Source organism: Chaetodon trifascialis, chromosome 17 (assembly GCF_039877785.1).
Source record: "Chaetodon trifascialis isolate fChaTrf1 chromosome 17, fChaTrf1.hap1, whole genome shotgun sequence".
In the NCBI taxonomy this organism is placed as follows: Eukaryota; Metazoa; Chordata; class Actinopteri; order Chaetodontiformes; family Chaetodontidae; genus Chaetodon; species Chaetodon trifascialis.
Genome location: NC_092072.1, coordinates 12,467,227 through 12,485,636, shown reverse-complemented (window position 1 = coordinate 12,485,636; position 18,410 = coordinate 12,467,227). Strand labels below are relative to the sequence as shown.

Sequence of the window (18,410 nt, the reverse complement as noted above, 5' to 3'; positions counted from 1 at the left end):
CGGTCAGATTTGTTTAACTTGTTTAAAGAAAATGAAGATTTTCCAAGTGAACTACAGACAGAAATGGCTTTATAGGATTCAGGATTTTTGCTGATTAAACTGTGGGGAAAACAGTAGCTCCAACTTATTCAACAATAACGCACAATAAACAATGATCTTATAATATAGCACTAAAATGGTTGAATCTGGATGGGGAACACTTTAACTTTTGATACTTCAAGTCGGCCTCTACTTGAAATGGAGTATTTTTACATTGATGTACAGCTACTATTACCTATGTAAAGGATCTGAGAACATCTATCACCATTGCTGTTGCAGGTTTTGGAGACAGGGCTGCAGACAGACTAGAGCGTGAGTTACACATCCAGAAGAAAATATCTTTACAGTCATTCTCAACAGCCGCAGCTAGAGGGCGATCTAACGCAGCCTGCCTCCTCTGTGTCCACTGTGAACTGTTAGATCCAGAGGATGTTTACTCTTGTAACATAACTCACGTATAACTTAATTACTTTTCTGGTGCTGTATCTTAAGATACTTAATTTTACATAATTATTTGTGTTTAATTTACTTTATACGTCTATTCTGCTCCTTCTCCAGGATATAATACTATTTCCTTCACTACGTTTACCCGACAGCTATAGCAAATAAAGATTTTAAATACCAACGTACTGAATGAGGTGTGACACATATTTTTAAAATGACAACTTTTCATGAGATCAGAAGAAACACATCATCCAAGAGGGCTTTTAAATCATTTATTTAGCCTCAAGAACTCTCTCAGCACATGAAGGAACACTTAGTCTGCCTGTTTAACAGAAAATTTAAATTCAAAATTGCAAAATTTGGAGATACAGTACGTGGTTTTCACTGGACAGGGAAGGTATGAGAAGTTGAACAGTAACTAGTAAAGCTGACAGACAGAGGTAATGTATAAAAAGTGCAATATTTCCTTCAAATTTGTAGTAAATAAATGTACTTAGTTACTCTCCACCACTGTTACAATAAACACAAAATGGCTTTTGATACTTTAAGTATTCCTTCTTACTCAAGTAAAATTTTAAAGGACAAACTTTTACTTATATTGGAGTATTTTTATGGTGTGATATTGCTACATTTACCTAAGTACAGGATTTGAGTACTTCTTCCACCGCAATAGACATGCATTAAATGCAGCCGCCAAGTTCTTTCAGGTCTTCCAAAGACTACAAACATGGCTGGATTACCAGCCGGGCAGAGCTGGTGCCTGCCTCAGATCCCCAGAGCCACAAGTTCACTGTGAGGGACTTTTCCACTGCAGACATTTTGACAGGTGACAGTAAAAAAATTACAGGTATAAACAAGAAAATCAGCGATGGCTGAATTCCATTTAGCTGCCTCAGTGTCAGGGTCCTGGTATTGTGCATGGCGTGCAGTGTCACGCTGTCACGGTTTACTGGGACAGAGCCACGTTAATGTTATTTGTAACACCTGTGCTTTTCCCACTAAGTGAAAATGCCTGCTGTGAAAACCTGCTGCGTACACCCACAGAGGAGGCCTAATCAGGCAAAGTGAGTGAAATCACATGTGTGGGTGTTCTTCGCATGGAGAGGGGGAGGAACAGGTTAAAGCAGTCATGGCTATGCAGTTTCTCCTCTGTGGTGAAAGGCGTGCTCCTCAGTGAACATAAGGATGTTCTTTCCCTCAAAGCCTTTTTTCATGGCAGACACTTTGACTTGTGTAGCACGGGTGTAACTGATAACATTTTTTGGCTGATTTACACCGAGGTGTGCTCTGGTGTTCTGTCTGCCGGCTCCCTGGAATGATTCAGAGGCACTCTTAAATAACAGGGAGACATCCACCTTTGCTTTTTCTACCCTTAATGCCTGTTGGGTTTATCGAAACCTGTCGGGCTGCATGCAAACCCCACCCTCTTCAGCATACTGGCAAACTTTAAGCCTAACTAAATCATAACCATTTGACTGGTGGAGCTCGTCAGGGGAGATATGCAGCCTGGCAGTGCGGTCTGCGAACCAGGCGCTGATCTTTCGCTGCTGATTATCAGGGCTTCTGTGAGGATTTTCTTTGAGCCCCGCAACAACTGATAAAAGTCCCATAATATTCAGAAAGGTTTGCTATCATTATGCTGAGAGGGAGGAGTGTCTGAAGAGAAATGTCAAACTTATTTGTGGGATTTATTTGGATCAGCCAGCACATGAAACAGTCATGAAACTGTTCCATAACTGCCCCTTGTTTTCTCTGGGTGCCCCTGGCAAAGATCACAACAGCATAAGTATAAAAGAGTTTTCTTTATAGCATAATGTATTTCACATTTTAGTGAAAAAAAAAAAAAGTTTGCTTTGCTGCCAATTAGGCTGAATACTAGAATAAGCCATTTAAGACCATGTTATACTAAACACAGCAGGATTTCAATTCATTGTCTCTAAACACACTCATGTAATGGCTAAATTATTCCTGAAGACACTTTATTATTCTGGAACATAAACATGGATCAGAGAGGACTCGGACAGAGCAAACTCATCGTGCCTGTTGGCATGAACGCACACAATCTATGACGCCTGTGCTGAAATGAACTCTTTCATCTGCGTGCAACACATTTTCAATGCTTGCACCACCCCATCTCACTGCATTGCATGGCAATTAACAATCTCTCATCAAAAGTCAAATGAATTATCTCAGTTCTTTGAATAGCTCCATGCCCTTCTCATCCTGACTGCTGCGGCTGGCAGCTCCGTGTTGAATGTGTCCCGATGATCGCAGTGACTCCACCGGTGTCACGCAAGGACATCTCTGTGAAACACCTCAGCGGTTGATACACTCTGTTTATGACGATAACAGAGGTCTGAGTTATGCTCTGCGCTTCATCTGATATGTGTGAAGATGTATTTGTATTTTGGCCTTTTTTTGTCATCATCTGTATTTGTGCCTCCTCTTATTTTGTGATCTTCTGTATTCATTGTTTGTGTCTACCTGTGAGTATTTCTTCTCTAAAGCGCTTTACAATTCCATTTTCATACACGCTAAAACACGCATGTACAGTATTTGCAGGTTCAGACACATGTTCCGAGCTCTTGCCACTAAAAACCACTTATCTCCAAATTTGGTGGTTTCCGATTTTGCTGTTTAACTGAAGGATTTAGAGTTGCTTTACGTCTTAAACTTGAACAAACCGTCTAAAAACCCACCGGTTAGATTAAAAAACTGCATTGTCACAAAGCTCAAACCACTGCTGCTGTCCTCAGCTCAAGAAATTTGGAGATACGTGGTTTTCACAGGACATCACCACACACACGCACGCACGCACACACACACACACACACACACACACACACACACACACACACACACACACACACACACACACACACATCAATCATCTCCCTCAAAACCAATTTTCCCTGCATACAGCTTTGACTCTTTGTGTTGTTCTTGCTTTTCTGGACCCCCACTCCTCCTGGAGGTTTAAGGAGGCTGTTGCCATGGTGACAAAGCCATACCTCCCCTCTGTCCCTGGGGTGCACCAGCGTGACCACTGATGTCCTGTGAGTCAACCACCCACCTGCACTACGCCTCATTCTGACAGGACACGTCTCACATGGGAAGTCACTGGTCTCACACCTACTCGGAGCAATCTTGCGGTTGGTGTGTGGTCGGGGGTGTGTGTGTGTGCGTTTACTTCCGCAGTACGGATTGTCTAACGGGTGTGTACAGGAGGTCCTGTGAGATTACACACCTGTGTGAAGTCTGGACGTGCGTCTGTCCCCTGACAGAGCCCCCCCCTCTTTGCCTGGACACCTGCAGCAAACATAATTCTCACCAGCCTCTCTGAGACAGTGCAGGTGTGAATCACCGTCTCTCCTCTCCTCGTCATCTCCTTTACGACCCTCACCCCTCCAGAAATAGACCCCGGCGCATGAGTCAGGATCCCAGCCCACTTTAATCTCATCCAGACCCCTCTGAACAGGAGGTGAAAGTATGAGAGGTGCATAAGAGGAGCGTGGAAAAATGTGACAGAGAAACACAGAAAAGAGTGACTGTAATGGAAAAACATCAGCGGGGGGTTTAAAGCTACCCCACAGCAGCAGCAGCAGCAGCAGCAGCAGCAGCAGCAGCAGCAGCAGCAGCAGCAGCAGCAGCATGACTGACTCCATTGAGCCAGTGGGAACATGGAGAATTATGAAAATGGTGAAAAGGTGCAAAGTGAAAGAAGACAATGGAGAGAAATGAGTAAGTGTGAATGTTCAATAGAGGTGTCACTCCTCAAGGAATTTCTAGATTTTTTTTTTTTAATCTCATTTCAATTGTTTTCTCTTCTCAAATCCTGTTTTTGAGTGCGCACACACCTGCACTGGATATTGCTTCTGTCCCCTACAGTCTGCAGATTTCTCTCCTGCCAAATCACACCCATTATCTTTCCTACTGCCGGGAGCAGGGATACAATCCTTCCTTCCAAATGTGTTCCTCATCTTTTGCTGCCTCTTCGTCAGAACAATCTGCAGTAGGGGATGTACTTAAGTACAATTGTATGGCATTTGTACGTGTTTCCATTTCATGCCACATTACACCTCTGCACGACTACAATTCAGAAGCTGCTTTTCATTCCACATTATTCGTGGTTACTTTGCAAATGGTGGTTTTACATATAAAACATATGATGACCTTATAACATGTGATGCACTGTTATGGATTAAATTACAATCTAACAGTAGGATTAAAGATGAAATTATGTGCGCGCATCAGTAATAATAATTTGATATCATACATAGTAGTACAATACCAACATGGACCAACGATTACATACTACTCTCAGTGATTTTACTTGTAACTGAGCATGTTGACATTGTGGTATTGCTATTACTCAAGTAATGGAATACTTCTCCCGCTCCCTCCTGTAATCCACTCCGTAGCTGCTCTGGAGCTTTCATCACATGATCTTCTTCAGCAGACAGGGTAGCATGAGATTGTAGATGGTTAAAAGAGCATTTTTCTGATCACTTACTAGACCCCTTGACCATGTTAGCTTAACATTTGAGAAAAGCTCAGAAAATGGAAATGGAAAAAGACCCATCTGCTGAGGGAGATTATGTGAAACATCCAGAGCAGCTACTAAATGGACACAGCGGTGAGATGGTTTTATCAGCTACTGTTTCCAAGGTCAAGAATGAACTTCTAAATATTTCATCATGGTTGCTTGCAGATGAGAAAATGCCCAAAGCATTCACTCAGAGGAGGACAAGTCTGCAGCATTATCCTCTTTCATGCTTGTAAGTGCAGACAGGCGCATGTATTTATTTACAAAAGCATACGTGCACACTGTGATAACCTTGATATGTTTTTATGATGTTGCTTTAGGTTTAGTGGCGTGGATCCTGCATGTCGCGTAGAGCTACGACGTGGGTTGGTTATCTTCACCTGCAGATTCACTGAAACAATGTCTGCATTCTCCAAAATGCTCTTTATGGGCTATGGTCATCTGTCTTTATCTCCCTCAACAAATGGGACACACACACCCACACACACGCCCGCACACACACTGTAGGTGGTAGAAGAATTCAGATTCTTAAGTCATCCTGTTTTTGGATTGATATTGCTGCTGTATTCATGTGTTCTCAGCTGTGACAATGCTTTTTCCAGCCTATCCGAGAGGGGTTTTAAATGGTTTATTTAGCTTAAGAAATGGGAGATTTCTCTAAACACATGAACAGACGCTTCATTCTGCAGTTGGTCAGAAAATTCGAAATCAAAATCACCTGATTTGGAGATACAAGGTTTTCACTGAACAGGAAGGGTATGAAGCATTGCAATCTGAAAAGTAACTGAAGCTGTCAGATAAAAAGTAGTGGAGTAAAAAGTGCAATATTTGTCTCTGAGATATGGTGGAGCATAAAGAAGAAGAGGACAATAAACCTGAATTAAGATTTTTTTTTTTTTGCTCAAAGGATCAGCTCCATTTGGGTGTGCTGAACCTGAGGTCTGGGTGTCACCTCATCTTTAAATAATCGCTGTAATGTCAGGATGTTATTCCTCAAGACAAATACACATTTTTAAAAACATTTCAGATGAGGCCAGCCCCCCGTTATGAGCGGGCATGGCGTCAGTGAGTTGCTCATGGACCCCTCAGATCCTGGCCCCTCTTGTATCCGGCTCTCCGTGTAAAGGAGCAGTCCTTGGGTCGATCTGACCGCTTGAGCCCACCCTCGGGAGTTTGAGCCGTGACGTATTTGCCAACACCGACACGCGAGTTTTCACACCGGCGCTCCATCTGCTCGCGAGGACGATAAACTGCGCCTCGCTCCTGAGCCGCTCTGACCGGTTTCTTTCCACTGTCCCCCGCACTGGACAACAAGCGCACCTCCCTCCCGCTCAGTCCACCTCTGCCAACCAGGAGGGACACAGCTCCCCATCGTCACCTCGACCTGGAAGCTTGGAAGTTTTTGGGCACGTTTTCTAACTCAAAAAGTGTTTTTTACCCCACAGCCGAGGGCGCGAGAAGATGCTGGATCATTGTAACCAAACTGTTCTGTCACTGCTCTTTGGATGCCTGGCGTGTCTCGTGGTGACCTCTGTTGTAAATGCAGACGGTAAGTTAATATTTTCAGCTATTGTAACACAAGATAAAAGATGCTGTATAAAAAAATATAAACTCACAATTCAATCCAAACATAAGCTTTTAAAGTTAGGGTTGAGCGATGCACAAACCGTTACTCACAGCTGGTGGAAGCGCGCGCGAGCAATTGCCACCTGCCTTGTAGTCTCGTGCGTGTCTTGATCATCTCCGGTGGGCACGCTCCCTCTTAGCCCGTGGGTGTTTTCTTTTTCCTCCAGAATAAATCTTTCATTTCACATTTAAAAAAACTTATGCGCCTGATAAAGCTGTGCGTAATGGATGCGCACAGTCATCTTTACTTCAAGCAAGATCCAAATATTTACATGGTCGAACTCTTTAACATAAGAGCACCTTTTCTTTAGTGTTTGTGAACAGTAATGATGTGACAATGAGGTGATAATGAAGGCGACCATCTGCTCCTGTGATGCACCATGCAGATCACCTTTAGCCCAGTACTGTGTCAATGTTAATGTTAATGGTGATGCTATTTTATTTATTACTTATTAACTGATGCTGCACATCTGCATTTGTACTTGAATGACAAGAAGTATTATAAAATCTGTATTATGGTATACAAAACTTGGACATAGATTTTGTAATCAGGCTCAAAATTGTTCTTTGTGCATTGCTGTTGTTGTGCACTTGGAGTCAGTGCTAAGTGTGTGTCAGCAGTGTCCAATGTCCAAAACCCATATGAATAAAAATGAGTAGTGCTTAAAAACTTGGCGTATAGGCTGAGAAATTTTAAGCACAAATATAATCCAGTATAGTTCTCCTAAGATCAATAAAAAACATCTAGATCTTCCTTTTTCCCACCTCCCAGTCATGTCCAACTATAATTTGGGTGATGTCTTTTGCAAACAAATGCGTCTTTCTTTTGTCTTCATGAAGACAGAAAAGACTCATGAATATATTAGATGTTAATAACAGGTATTTAGTTCCAGTAAGAGTTTCCTCTTTGTCCCTGCTCTCAGGTCGAGTGTTCGTGTTGGATCTGAGGAACTCCTCCGGCTTGCAGGGCTTCAGAGACGCTGAGCGGGCTTGCGCCTCACGACATGCCCGCTTGGCGTCATCGGCGGAGCTCCGCCACGCTGTGGTGGAGTGCTTCTTCTCCCCATGCACCCGTGGGTGGCTCTATGGAGGCACAGTGGGGTAAGAAAAGAAGCATTCGTGTATGTAATTGTTTGTACATGAGGGTGTTCATTGTTTTAAGGCACATGCAGGGAGACTGGAGATTTCTAAAGATGTCAAAGGTCAACTCGGCGAGTGTGAGAAAGGAACGGAAGTACAGGCATCGGTGGCAATTACAGAGGGAGTGGGAAGATAGAAGAAGAGAGACACATTTCAGGGGGAAAAGAGAAAAAAGAGAGGAAGAGAGGGAGAAAGACCCCTCTGTTCCTTCCTGGAGGAGGAGGGAATTCTGAGCCGGGGTGTCATGTCGACAACTGCCTCCATGTCCACCTCTCATCTCCACGGTAACATGACACACAGCTTCCAGAGACAGAAACAAAGACAGACAGACAGACAGACAGACAGACAGACAGACAGACAGACAGAGCCGAGGAAGACAGTGGTACAGTTACAGGTAGGTGTTTGATTGACAGCTAGTATGCTGAGCAGTAATTGCGGAGGATAGACAGAAAGTACTGCACTCGTCCTGGTCTGTGTGGTTTCAAATATAAGATGGTCTCAGGCCTGTGGGATATACGGTGTTCAATACGACATGAATGGTGGTATGAAGCTTGCGCTCTTCAAAGTTGAGCTGAAATACTGCCCTGAATCCTTCAAAAGTGATTTTGATTAAATAAATAAAAATTAGAAAGATAAAAGTAACAAATCCTCACAGTTTCTCAAGCTGTAGCCAGTTATGGCACAGCAGTGTTAGCTGAACGCTAATGCTAACATGCTCTTGTTTAGCAGGTGTAATGTTTACCATGTTCACCATCTTATTTCAACATGCTGGCTAACAGCTGCTAATTAGAATATCTGATCTTAAACCAAAGTATCAGACAAATTTAAATTTTGGCCTGATGATGGTGAAAATCAAAGTTGTCATGATTCATGCTGAGGGGAACTTGAAGCTCTGAACAATATTTCACAGTCATCCACAGAAGCCGCTAGTACGGCTAAAGCTAACATGGTTCAAATAGATGGTGATGGAAAATTCCAATTCTCTTCTCTTAAAACACTAAATGGTGTTAAGTTCCTTAACTTTACTAAATGGGCTAAATAATACAAGCCGATAAATTCTGATCAACGTCGCGAAACCGAACCCGCTTCGAAATGGCGGCCGCCCTGAGAAAGACAAACGCCCCGTCAGAGGAAAAGCTGACACATGCTGTCCTCTCTACGTGCTAGCCAGCGGACATCAGCTTTCACACCCGCTTACCATGTTTGACAGTGTATCACCCATCTGTGGCTCTGTCTGTCTAAGCTCACCTCCAACGCCCCTTCAAACCTTTTCCACCTGGACTCCTTCTCCTTCTCCTGAGGGGGGGTTAACATGAAAGCAGGCCAGAGGTACCTCTCCACGTCTGCTTTATCTACTATTATTTCCTCATGTTTTGATTTCTTTTTGTCGTTGTGCCTTTCCTGACTGCTCCCTGTAAGGCTGCTCCTTGGCTGCTCATTGTAGAGTAGTAGATATTTTGACTTAGACGCTAAGACGCTTGCCAGGGACCTTTGTTGCCTGACATCCCTTCTTTCTGTCTGCCTTTTAACTTCATACTTTCAATTAAATATACGGTTGAAACACCCAAACATTCAATAGCGAGCAGAACATTTTTAAGGCTTTTTTTGGAGGCTGCTATGCGCTTTCACTTAATTTCCGTGTGGTGCCAGTTCACCTTTATTCTGCTTTGACACCATTTCTAGGTCTGTTGTGTAACAACGAGTGCTTCTCAGATTGACTCTCCTACCTTAACGTCTTCCTCTTACCTGTCAATCATAGGTCTGCTGCCCTGGTAACCAAACACAATAATCCCAGCAGACTGAATTAAGGTTCAGTTTCATACGAACGCGTTCTCGTACTTTGGATTCTTTTACCTTGTAAAAGTTGTGTCATGTGAGCTGAAGGGTTCTGAGGAATGATTCCTCAGTCAGGTGAAGTGTTTCCTGCCCTCAACCCCTACCCCCTCGCTCTCTCTCTCTCTCTCTCTCTCTCTCGCTCTCTCTCACACACACACACACACACACACACACACACACACACACACACACACACACACACACACACACACACACACACACTCATGTTTCCATCACTTTTGGAGACGTACATTCATTTCCTTCACACTTAGCCTAACTTTAACCCACGTTTTCACCCTAAACTTGGTTGATTTTACGTTTTTAGGACTTGTATTTTGTCCCCACAGGGAAGCCAAGTCCTCACAATATGACTGTGTAAGCAAACAGTCCCCACAATACACATACACACAAAACACACACACACTTACACACACAGACAGATGCCTGCAGGAGCTACAGTTTAATGTAAAAACAGTCTTCTGCGTGCTTTTTTTTGGTCTGTCTCACAGTGTTTTCTTGGCGATTCCTGTCCTGTTGCCCGTTTTTCTCTCTCTCTCTCACTCAGACTTTTGTCCTTATAAGCTGAAGTTAGCATGGCACAAGCATGCAGTATGACTCACACCGCTACTCTCAGTCTCGCTGCACTGCCAGTCAAATTCTTTCCAATTACTGATGCTTTGATTAACTCGGTTACACAAGTGCACACACACAGACAGACACACACATACGCACACACAGAGAGACTCACACACATGCTCACATTCAAATCTGCAGGCATTACCTTTTCTGTTTAATGGCGCTTGATTAATAATATTACCAGTCAAACCTGTTATTAATGAAAAGCATAATATGTCTGACTTTTAATGATGTTTCTGAACTCGGCCAGACTTTGAGTGGTGTTGGGAGTCGGTATGGGAACATTATGTGATTGGCCTGGGAAGTCTGAGTCAGCCTTATCTGGTGCTTTTGGATGACAAATGGGTTAACGATGCTGTAAACCTTAAAGTGGCAACAAAAATAGACTATTTATGCAGCTTTTTTTTTTTTTTTTTTTTTTTTTTCCACTGAGGCTTGTAGGCGTTGTGCACTGACTATTATTTATTTGGTCCCTGTGGAAAGTGTATTATATTAAGTCCCTAATGTTATGATTGTTCTATATGAGGTTGGCTGTAACTTCTGGCCTGCGCATGGGAACATCTGTTCGTAACGTGCTACAGTGTGATAATATTGTGCCACGGGCTACTACTGCTGATACTGCAGCATGTCTGAGCCGTGATGTGTGTTCCTGGACTCTGATGTCATGCTGTAATAATATTTGAATAAGCAGCAAATCAGGCAGTGACCGAGAGAGCAGCGAGTTCTGCACATATCTGTCCATGTGTGTCGTCATGTTACCTGTATACTGTATATAAACCAGAGCTGCAGCTTGTATGTATGATATCATTGAGCTCAACTCTCACTCACTTCACTTTTATCAGTAGTATCAGTAGTTGTCAGTTTGATCAGTAAAAGTGCATAAGTATTATTTGTTCTGCAGAAAAAGATCCCCTTTGACTGTTACATTATTATAAAAGACATGCTGCTACATATTCTTGTTCTTCTATGGGCCCCTCCAAAAGGTCAACAGATAAATCTGAGGGGTCATGGGATGATTAATGGGAGAGGAAAGATGAAAAAACAACTTGTGCTACACAAATCTACATTTCCTTTTTGGACTTTTCTCTAATCATCCCTTTTTTTTTTGGTAAATATGTACTAAAATGCTCCATGTACTAAGTCCCAAGCTGAAAAGACTGCTGCTGATTTAATCCTTAAAAAAAATTGTAATTTATTATGTTTAATCTTAATCTGAAAAGTAAGTAGTTACTTAAGTCATCAGATGTATGTAGTGGAATAAATGAGTCCATACTTTCCTCTGAAATGCAGTAGAAGCATAAAGCAGCATAGTAAGTACCACAAAATTATACTTAGGTACAATCCTGGAATATATGTACTCAAGTGCCGGATGTGTACTTAAGGGAGAGTGTTTCTGTGTCTGTGTGGTGTGTGAGCACATTAAAAGTAAACACAGTGAGTTTAATTATGACCACCCTCCATCCTAGAGTCCCTCAGGGGTGCTTAAATGCTTCGCTGTAGGCCATTTGCTCTCATAGTGTCACTGAAATTAATGAGTGTGTTTGTGTGTATATGAATGTGAATGTTGCGCTCCAACATGATTGTAGCTATCAATCTATCTATTGATTTGTAGGACCACAGTGTGTAATGTGGTGGGCAGCGCACTGAAAGCAGTGGATGTGAGGACAGAAAATGCGACGGAGGACGCTGCACACCTGGACGCCTTCTGCATCAAAGACAGAGGTCAGTAAACACACACACACACACACACACACACACACACACACACACACACACACACACACACACACACACACACACACACATATATTCACTCCTAATTTATAAATCCGTGGTCAGGATATGAATGGATGTGCTCTGTGTGTACAGAATGTGCACGTATGTGAGTGGTTTTCTTTCCTGACATATTTACTGAGGTGTGAAAGAGGTTATGTTCCTGTGTTCCTTCCATCTGCACCTCTACTTTCAACTCCCTCCATCCTTCTCACTCATGTCTGGCGTTACATCTTTCTGCCGTCTCATGAAAATCTGAGTGTGTGATGTGTATGTAATGATATAACTTGATTAGATTAGTTTTGGAGGGCAGTTTTGCTACTGTGAATGTTTATATATCACACACCACACACCCAGAGGCTGGAGCAAACACCCTGCTGTGGGGAAAATGAACAGTACAGATCCACTTAAAGCAATGACACAGCTTCACTGGCGTGGTTTTGGTTGTGGCTACAGTTCTGGTTATGTAGCTATGGTTGTTGTTATGATAGGAGGTTTGGAGGTAGAAGGGGTCTATGGTTGGCAGTAATGTAAAGGACTGGTCACTTAAAGTGATGCTATTATAAATTGAGTAGTTTTATTTACACTTATTAGAGCTTCATTCTAGAAGACAAACACCTGATTTTCATTGTTTAATGTTACAGTAAAATAGCAGCTGAATGTATTATTAAAGGACCACATAAGATGACTGAAAACTTGCATTTTTTTTAGACAATCTACATATTATTGTTTGTCAAATGAACTGTGTTGCCTTGGTATAATTGCCATAAAAAATTAGACCAGACTCAAGACAATACGTAGCCTTTATCTCATCCCGGAGGCATTGTTAGCATTTGTGCTACATCCACATTTTCCACAAACCCCATTGCTTCCTGTCCTTTGAGACATTCTTATCTCTTTCTGCGTACAAATGGGATCGTGACGCTGTAAAGCTGGATAATAATAATGAGCCATGTTTCATTAAACACACTGTGTAATACTGAAGAGGGAATGCATCATCTTTGTCTAATACTTTAACTCAAAACATTTATGCTCCACTTTGTATGTCGAATGCGTTTTTCTTTTTTAAGACTACATACATCTCTTTTTTTGTTCACAGGTGTGCCGTGTGGTGACCCTCCATCCTTTCCTAATGCCCGGTTACAGGGGCACTCTGGGTATGAGATGGGAGATGAGCTGCTGTACACATGCATGCCAGGTTATGTAATGCCCAGTGGGCACAGAGCCTTCAGCCTGCTGTGTGATAGCTGTGGAGAGTGGTATGGACTGGTGGAGATATGTGTTAAAGGTAAGAAGGTGTTAAAACTGTTTATGTTGGGGAGTGCAACAGAAATGTAAACAGGCAGAAAGCCTCCGTTTTGCTTGACCTCTTCAACGCTTTGAGGTTTGACCCAGACCGGAGACCATTCTGAGGTCAACCTCCTCACTTCTTGCCTGTTAGCTCCCATTGTTGTTAGGTGACCAGTGCCTGATTGCTGGCTTTTGGAAAACAGAGTCTCAGTTGTGAGTTGGGATGAAAATGGCTGCGATGACACCTCAGTGTGACATGCCATAGTGTGGCCCAGTTCGTAACAGAGGGAGAAGGGGGCAAGAGCTGTCTGTGAAGGCAGAATGCCAGGCCTGTGTCCATGGTTAGGTAACAGGTCGTAGTAATGTTTGTGCTCAGTGGTTCCTGAACTGGCCTAAGATAAGTCTCAGGGGTCACATAATTAAAGCGATAACAAAGAAAAAAAAAAAAAAACATTTCTGTTACATGAAAGTGTTTTTACTTTTCTGGTTCTGTACAAAGGAAACAAGATCCACTAAAGCTGACTAAATAACACGTAATGTGTTGTTCGTTTAGCCCACAGACTGTATGAAACATGGATGTAGGCTCTGTGATATTACCTACAGGTTTCTGAAGAGCCTTTGTGAAGCTCAGTGACAGTGGGTCTGACCATTGGCATCTTAGCAGTGCCAAACTGCCTGCTAATCCAAAAATGGGCAAAGAGGTAGAGCGTAGGTGGAGCTGAGAGGGGCCTAATGAAGCCTGGTTGTTGAAACCTTGTGGCCAGCTGTCACTCAATGCAGCCATGCCCATAATTATGCATAACTTTAAGCACTAATACAATTTAAATGAGTGAGTTATATAAAAATTCACCCCCATACAGTTCTTATGAACAGGCAAATTGGCTGTGGAGGCCAAAACTGTTTTTTGTACCAGGCACTTTCCTATTGCATTTATTTTTCAGCCCTGGAGGTCGCCACTTGGTTTAGTCCACACAAAAATTGAAGTGCAAACCCAAAATGTTACATTATTTCACGTCTGAAGTCTCTGTTGGTTGCTGGGCAACCTCACAGTGACTGGATGATCAGATCAGGAAATGTTGAGCTTTATAGGTGTTGGTAGTCTGATTTTTTTATGTTTGGACAGAACAAAGCTAGCTATGACCCAGTGTTAACATTTTAATGCTAAGGAAAGTTAAATGCCTGTAGCTTCATTGTGAACAAACGGATACAAGAATGGTAATAATATTAATGCAAATAAGCCTACTTCAGAAAATGTCAAACTATTCCTATAAGGTGTCCAAAAAGTTTGGGAACCAGTGCGTGTTGACGTGTCAAATGCCTCTTTACATTTTTGAGTTGAGCTGTCGTATCATGAACGTTAAGATTTGATGGAATTTGCCACCTGATTGAGTGAATGTGTCTTTGTTGTGTTTCTGCAGACAAGACTGAAAGTCACATTGACTATGAGGACAAATTTCCAGATTCCTATGGAGAGGCAGAGCGCCACAGTGAGAGGCCAGAGGAGGCTCGTGGTGAGGTGTATGAGGAGGTGCATGGAGCTACATACCCTGAGGGGAAAATGAATCAGGAGCAGCAAGAGACGAGCTTCACTGTTGAAGTGGGGGAGGAACATCAGGACCAACATGAGGAGCATGCAGCAGGAGGGAGAAAAGTTGATGGAGCTGTTGAGGAAGGAGAAAAAGAGGTGGACCGGGCTGTTGAGGACTTTATAGGCCATCCAAGATTGGAGCAGGAGAGGAGGGAGGTGGCCATGACTGATGCAGCTACAGCTACAGAAGCACCTGTCTCTCTTCTCTCCCAGAAACACCTATTCTGGTTCCCCTCTGAGGCCTTCCAAGATGAGGGACATCCTGTCTCCACACATCCAGTCACACAGACTATACAGAGAGCCTCAGGCGCCCAATCAGAGGAGAGTAAAGAGCACGAGAGCCAAGAAAGACACCAACACCAGCATCCCGATGATGGTGACGACCACGATCATGATCCAGACAGCTATGATGATCATGACACAGATGACCGAGATGACCATGATAACAGCAACCATGACGACCTGGATGCCCATGACAACAGCCACCACGATGACCAAGATGACAGTGACAGTCACCATGATGAAGATGATCGTGATGATCCTGTGAAACATTACATTCCAACTCAGCACGGTCATCTGGATAGACAGGACCGCTATGAAAATCATGACGACCATGATGACCATTATGACATGGGTGAACATGAAGATGACCGTGATCGCGTTCGCTACGGGGGCCAGGAGTATGATGATACTTACGATGAACATGACAGGTATGAAGATCACAAAGATGTGACTGAAGATCGTGGCGAAGATGATCGAGAACATCCTGATGGCTCGAAGGAACATCCAGACCACGATGACCATGATGATGGCGAGGTGCATTATGACCTGGAGGAGGATGATAATGAACGTTACACTGATCACGATGATCACGATAATCACGATGATCATGATGATCACGATGATCACCATGATCATGATGATCACGATGATCACCTTGATCATCATGATCATGATGATCACGATGATCATCATGATCATGACAACTATGATGACCATGATAGCCATGAAGATTCTGATGACAGTCGTCAACACGTCATCTTTTCTATAGCAACAGATGAACATCAGAATGTGACTCAGAAGGGAGACAGAGGAAAGGCCACCACAGATGAGACCTGGCTGGATGGCTACCCTGTTGTTCTAGCAGAAACAGAAAATGAGGACTCCATAACAAAAAGAGTAAGACCAGAGGACAGAGAAAGGGGGGCAGCGGACAGACCCAATGACGTGGAAGTTGGTAGACCTGTTCCATACACTAGCTCACCAGAGGTGCCCAAGTCTCCCACCGCAGAGCCTGCCTTAGAGCAAGGGGGGGTGAAAAAGATGTGGCCAGGCTTCGTCCACACGGCTGCTCCCTCCCCTGACCTCTCACAGCCCTCAGACTCCCCCACATACCCCGACAGCCTGGACTATGACACACAACAGGCAGCTCCCACCCGCTCCTGGCTTGGTGACCTCACCGAGCACCCCTTCCTTGATCATGACCCAGCTCCACCGGTGCACAATGGTGACATCTTGATGGAGGAGCACACTGTGGGCACCCTGCCTGGTGAGACCGGCGAGAGGAGTGAGATGGAGGGAGAGCTGGGGGAGAACATCTGCACAGGTGAGAACTGCCCTCCTCCGAGCTCCTCCGGCCGAGGTCCTACGGTGGCAGCCATAATTGTGGTGGTGTGTGCTGCAGCGGTGGCGGTCATTGTTGGGGTGTGGTGTTACCGGCGTCAACAGCAGAAGAGCTCAATGTATGAGATGAATGGGAAGGGCCAAAGTCAGACCAGACAGGGCCAACACATAGAGATGCAGCAAAAAGTGTAAGAGTGAGAGACGACAGAGGGACGCTGATGGAGGACATTTAGGAGGGACGGGAAGCTTCAGATGAATTTGAGAGGCAAGCACAGTCCCTCATCTTGCTTGGAAATCCTGCATAATTGAAGATTTTGGGTGGGTATGAACAGATTTGAAGAGCCCTTGTCTAAGTGATGCAGAGAATTTTGTAAACCAGTAAGATCTGATGCATAACATAAGAAACCTGAGTTAAACAAGATGGTAGCAGTCCTGTCTCTCCCACTCCTTGATTTCAAGGAATTTTACCCATCTTTGTTGTACCCGCCCATCATTTTCAAAGCTCTGACATCTAGCTGGACAGGTGAAGGGGCTGTGTGTGGACTCAACTCCAGGAACTGCAAAATGAGATTATGAGGAAATGACATGTAGGAAAACCACAGGAAGGCATGCCTGCCCCCCCCCCCCCCCCCCCCCCCCCCCCCCCCCCGAGACTTCAACCTCCAAAGTTCTTGGACATTGTGGTGATGATTCTCTGTGGTTACCTTGCTGTTATTTTTGTTGGCTTCATTGACCGCTCGTTTGTTGTTGATTTTGCTCTATTGTTCTTGATTCTCAATCCTTTCTGTTTGTCTGAGCGTTGTGTTGATGAAAGAAAATGTATTCCACTTGTTCATCCACGACAACCGCGCTGAAGTTCAGAACACTTCAGCTCATCACAGCAGATTTGGGATGGTTGTCCCAAGGAAACAACCAGCCTTCTGTCAAACCAGCATTAGAAGAAAAAAGGATGACGGTGGTGAGACCAGATGAGAGAGTCGAATGAGCGGTATGTCGGTGTGAGAAAGAAAGATGACAGGTGAAACATTTTAAGATCTGTTGGTTTTGACAGTCGGTTGGTGGGACATGTAGGGCGGGTGTCCGTCCAGACTGCAGACTCAGTCCCTGCATGTGTGTGTTTGTGTGTGTGTGTGTGTGTGTGTGTGTGTGTGCGCGTCTCAGGTTAGTGCAATCCGCTGGTCAGCGGGGCATCGTGTTTGCTGACAGCATTCAGGCCAACCAGAGATCAAACGTTGTGGTGCTGCCATGGCAACAGAGAGAAACTGAGATCACCACCCCCAGCGTTAGAGTTTACAGGCAAAAGTTTGGACACACCTTCTCATTCAACATTTTCTTTGTTTTTATTATTTCCTGCATTGTAGATTAATACTGAAGACGACAGACCTATGAGATAACACATATGGAATTGTGCAGTACATCTTAAAAAGTGTAAAAGTACTTTGATGACTTGTTTGCACACTGATGGCATCTAAACCAGCTTCATGAGATACCTTTAGTCACCTGGACTGCTTTTCCAACAGTCTAGAAGGAGTTCATGTATATGCTGAGCGCTTCACTCATCCCAAACCATCTCAGTTGGGTTTACCTCTGCACAGACGTTTGCACTGATGGTCTCAAACCCTTCAAGGAGGACAGAAATTCTACTAATTAATGTTTGACAAGCCATATCTGTTAACAGAGATCCATTCCAGGTGAGTACCTCATGAGGGCTGGTTGAGAGGTGCACAATGCCATTTTTGAACATTCTAAAAATATAGAACATATTTTGGTTCATAGGGCTGCACGGCTGCACAGCAGGTAGTGTGCGTGCCTCACAGCAACAAGGTTGCCGGTTCAATTCCCGGGTCAGGCCTTTCTGTGTGAAGTTTG

General features: G+C 43.8%; 1 protein-coding gene across 1 annotated transcript; it reads left to right on the top strand.

Annotated features, from left to right (window-relative positions):
- Positions 1 to 6,311: 6,311 nt before the first annotated feature.
- Positions 6,312 to 17,132, top strand: susd5 (sushi domain containing 5). Its single transcript, XM_070983961.1, has 5 exons — positions 6,312 to 6,578; positions 7,579 to 7,756; positions 11,880 to 11,989; positions 13,140 to 13,328; positions 14,749 to 17,132. Exons 1-5 carry the CDS (start codon positions 6,491 to 6,493, stop codon positions 16,731 to 16,733), a joined length of 2,550 nt encoding a protein of 849 aa, XP_070840062.1. The 5' UTR covers positions 6,312 to 6,490; the 3' UTR covers positions 16,734 to 17,132.
- Positions 17,133 to 18,410: the final 1,278 nt, after the last annotated feature.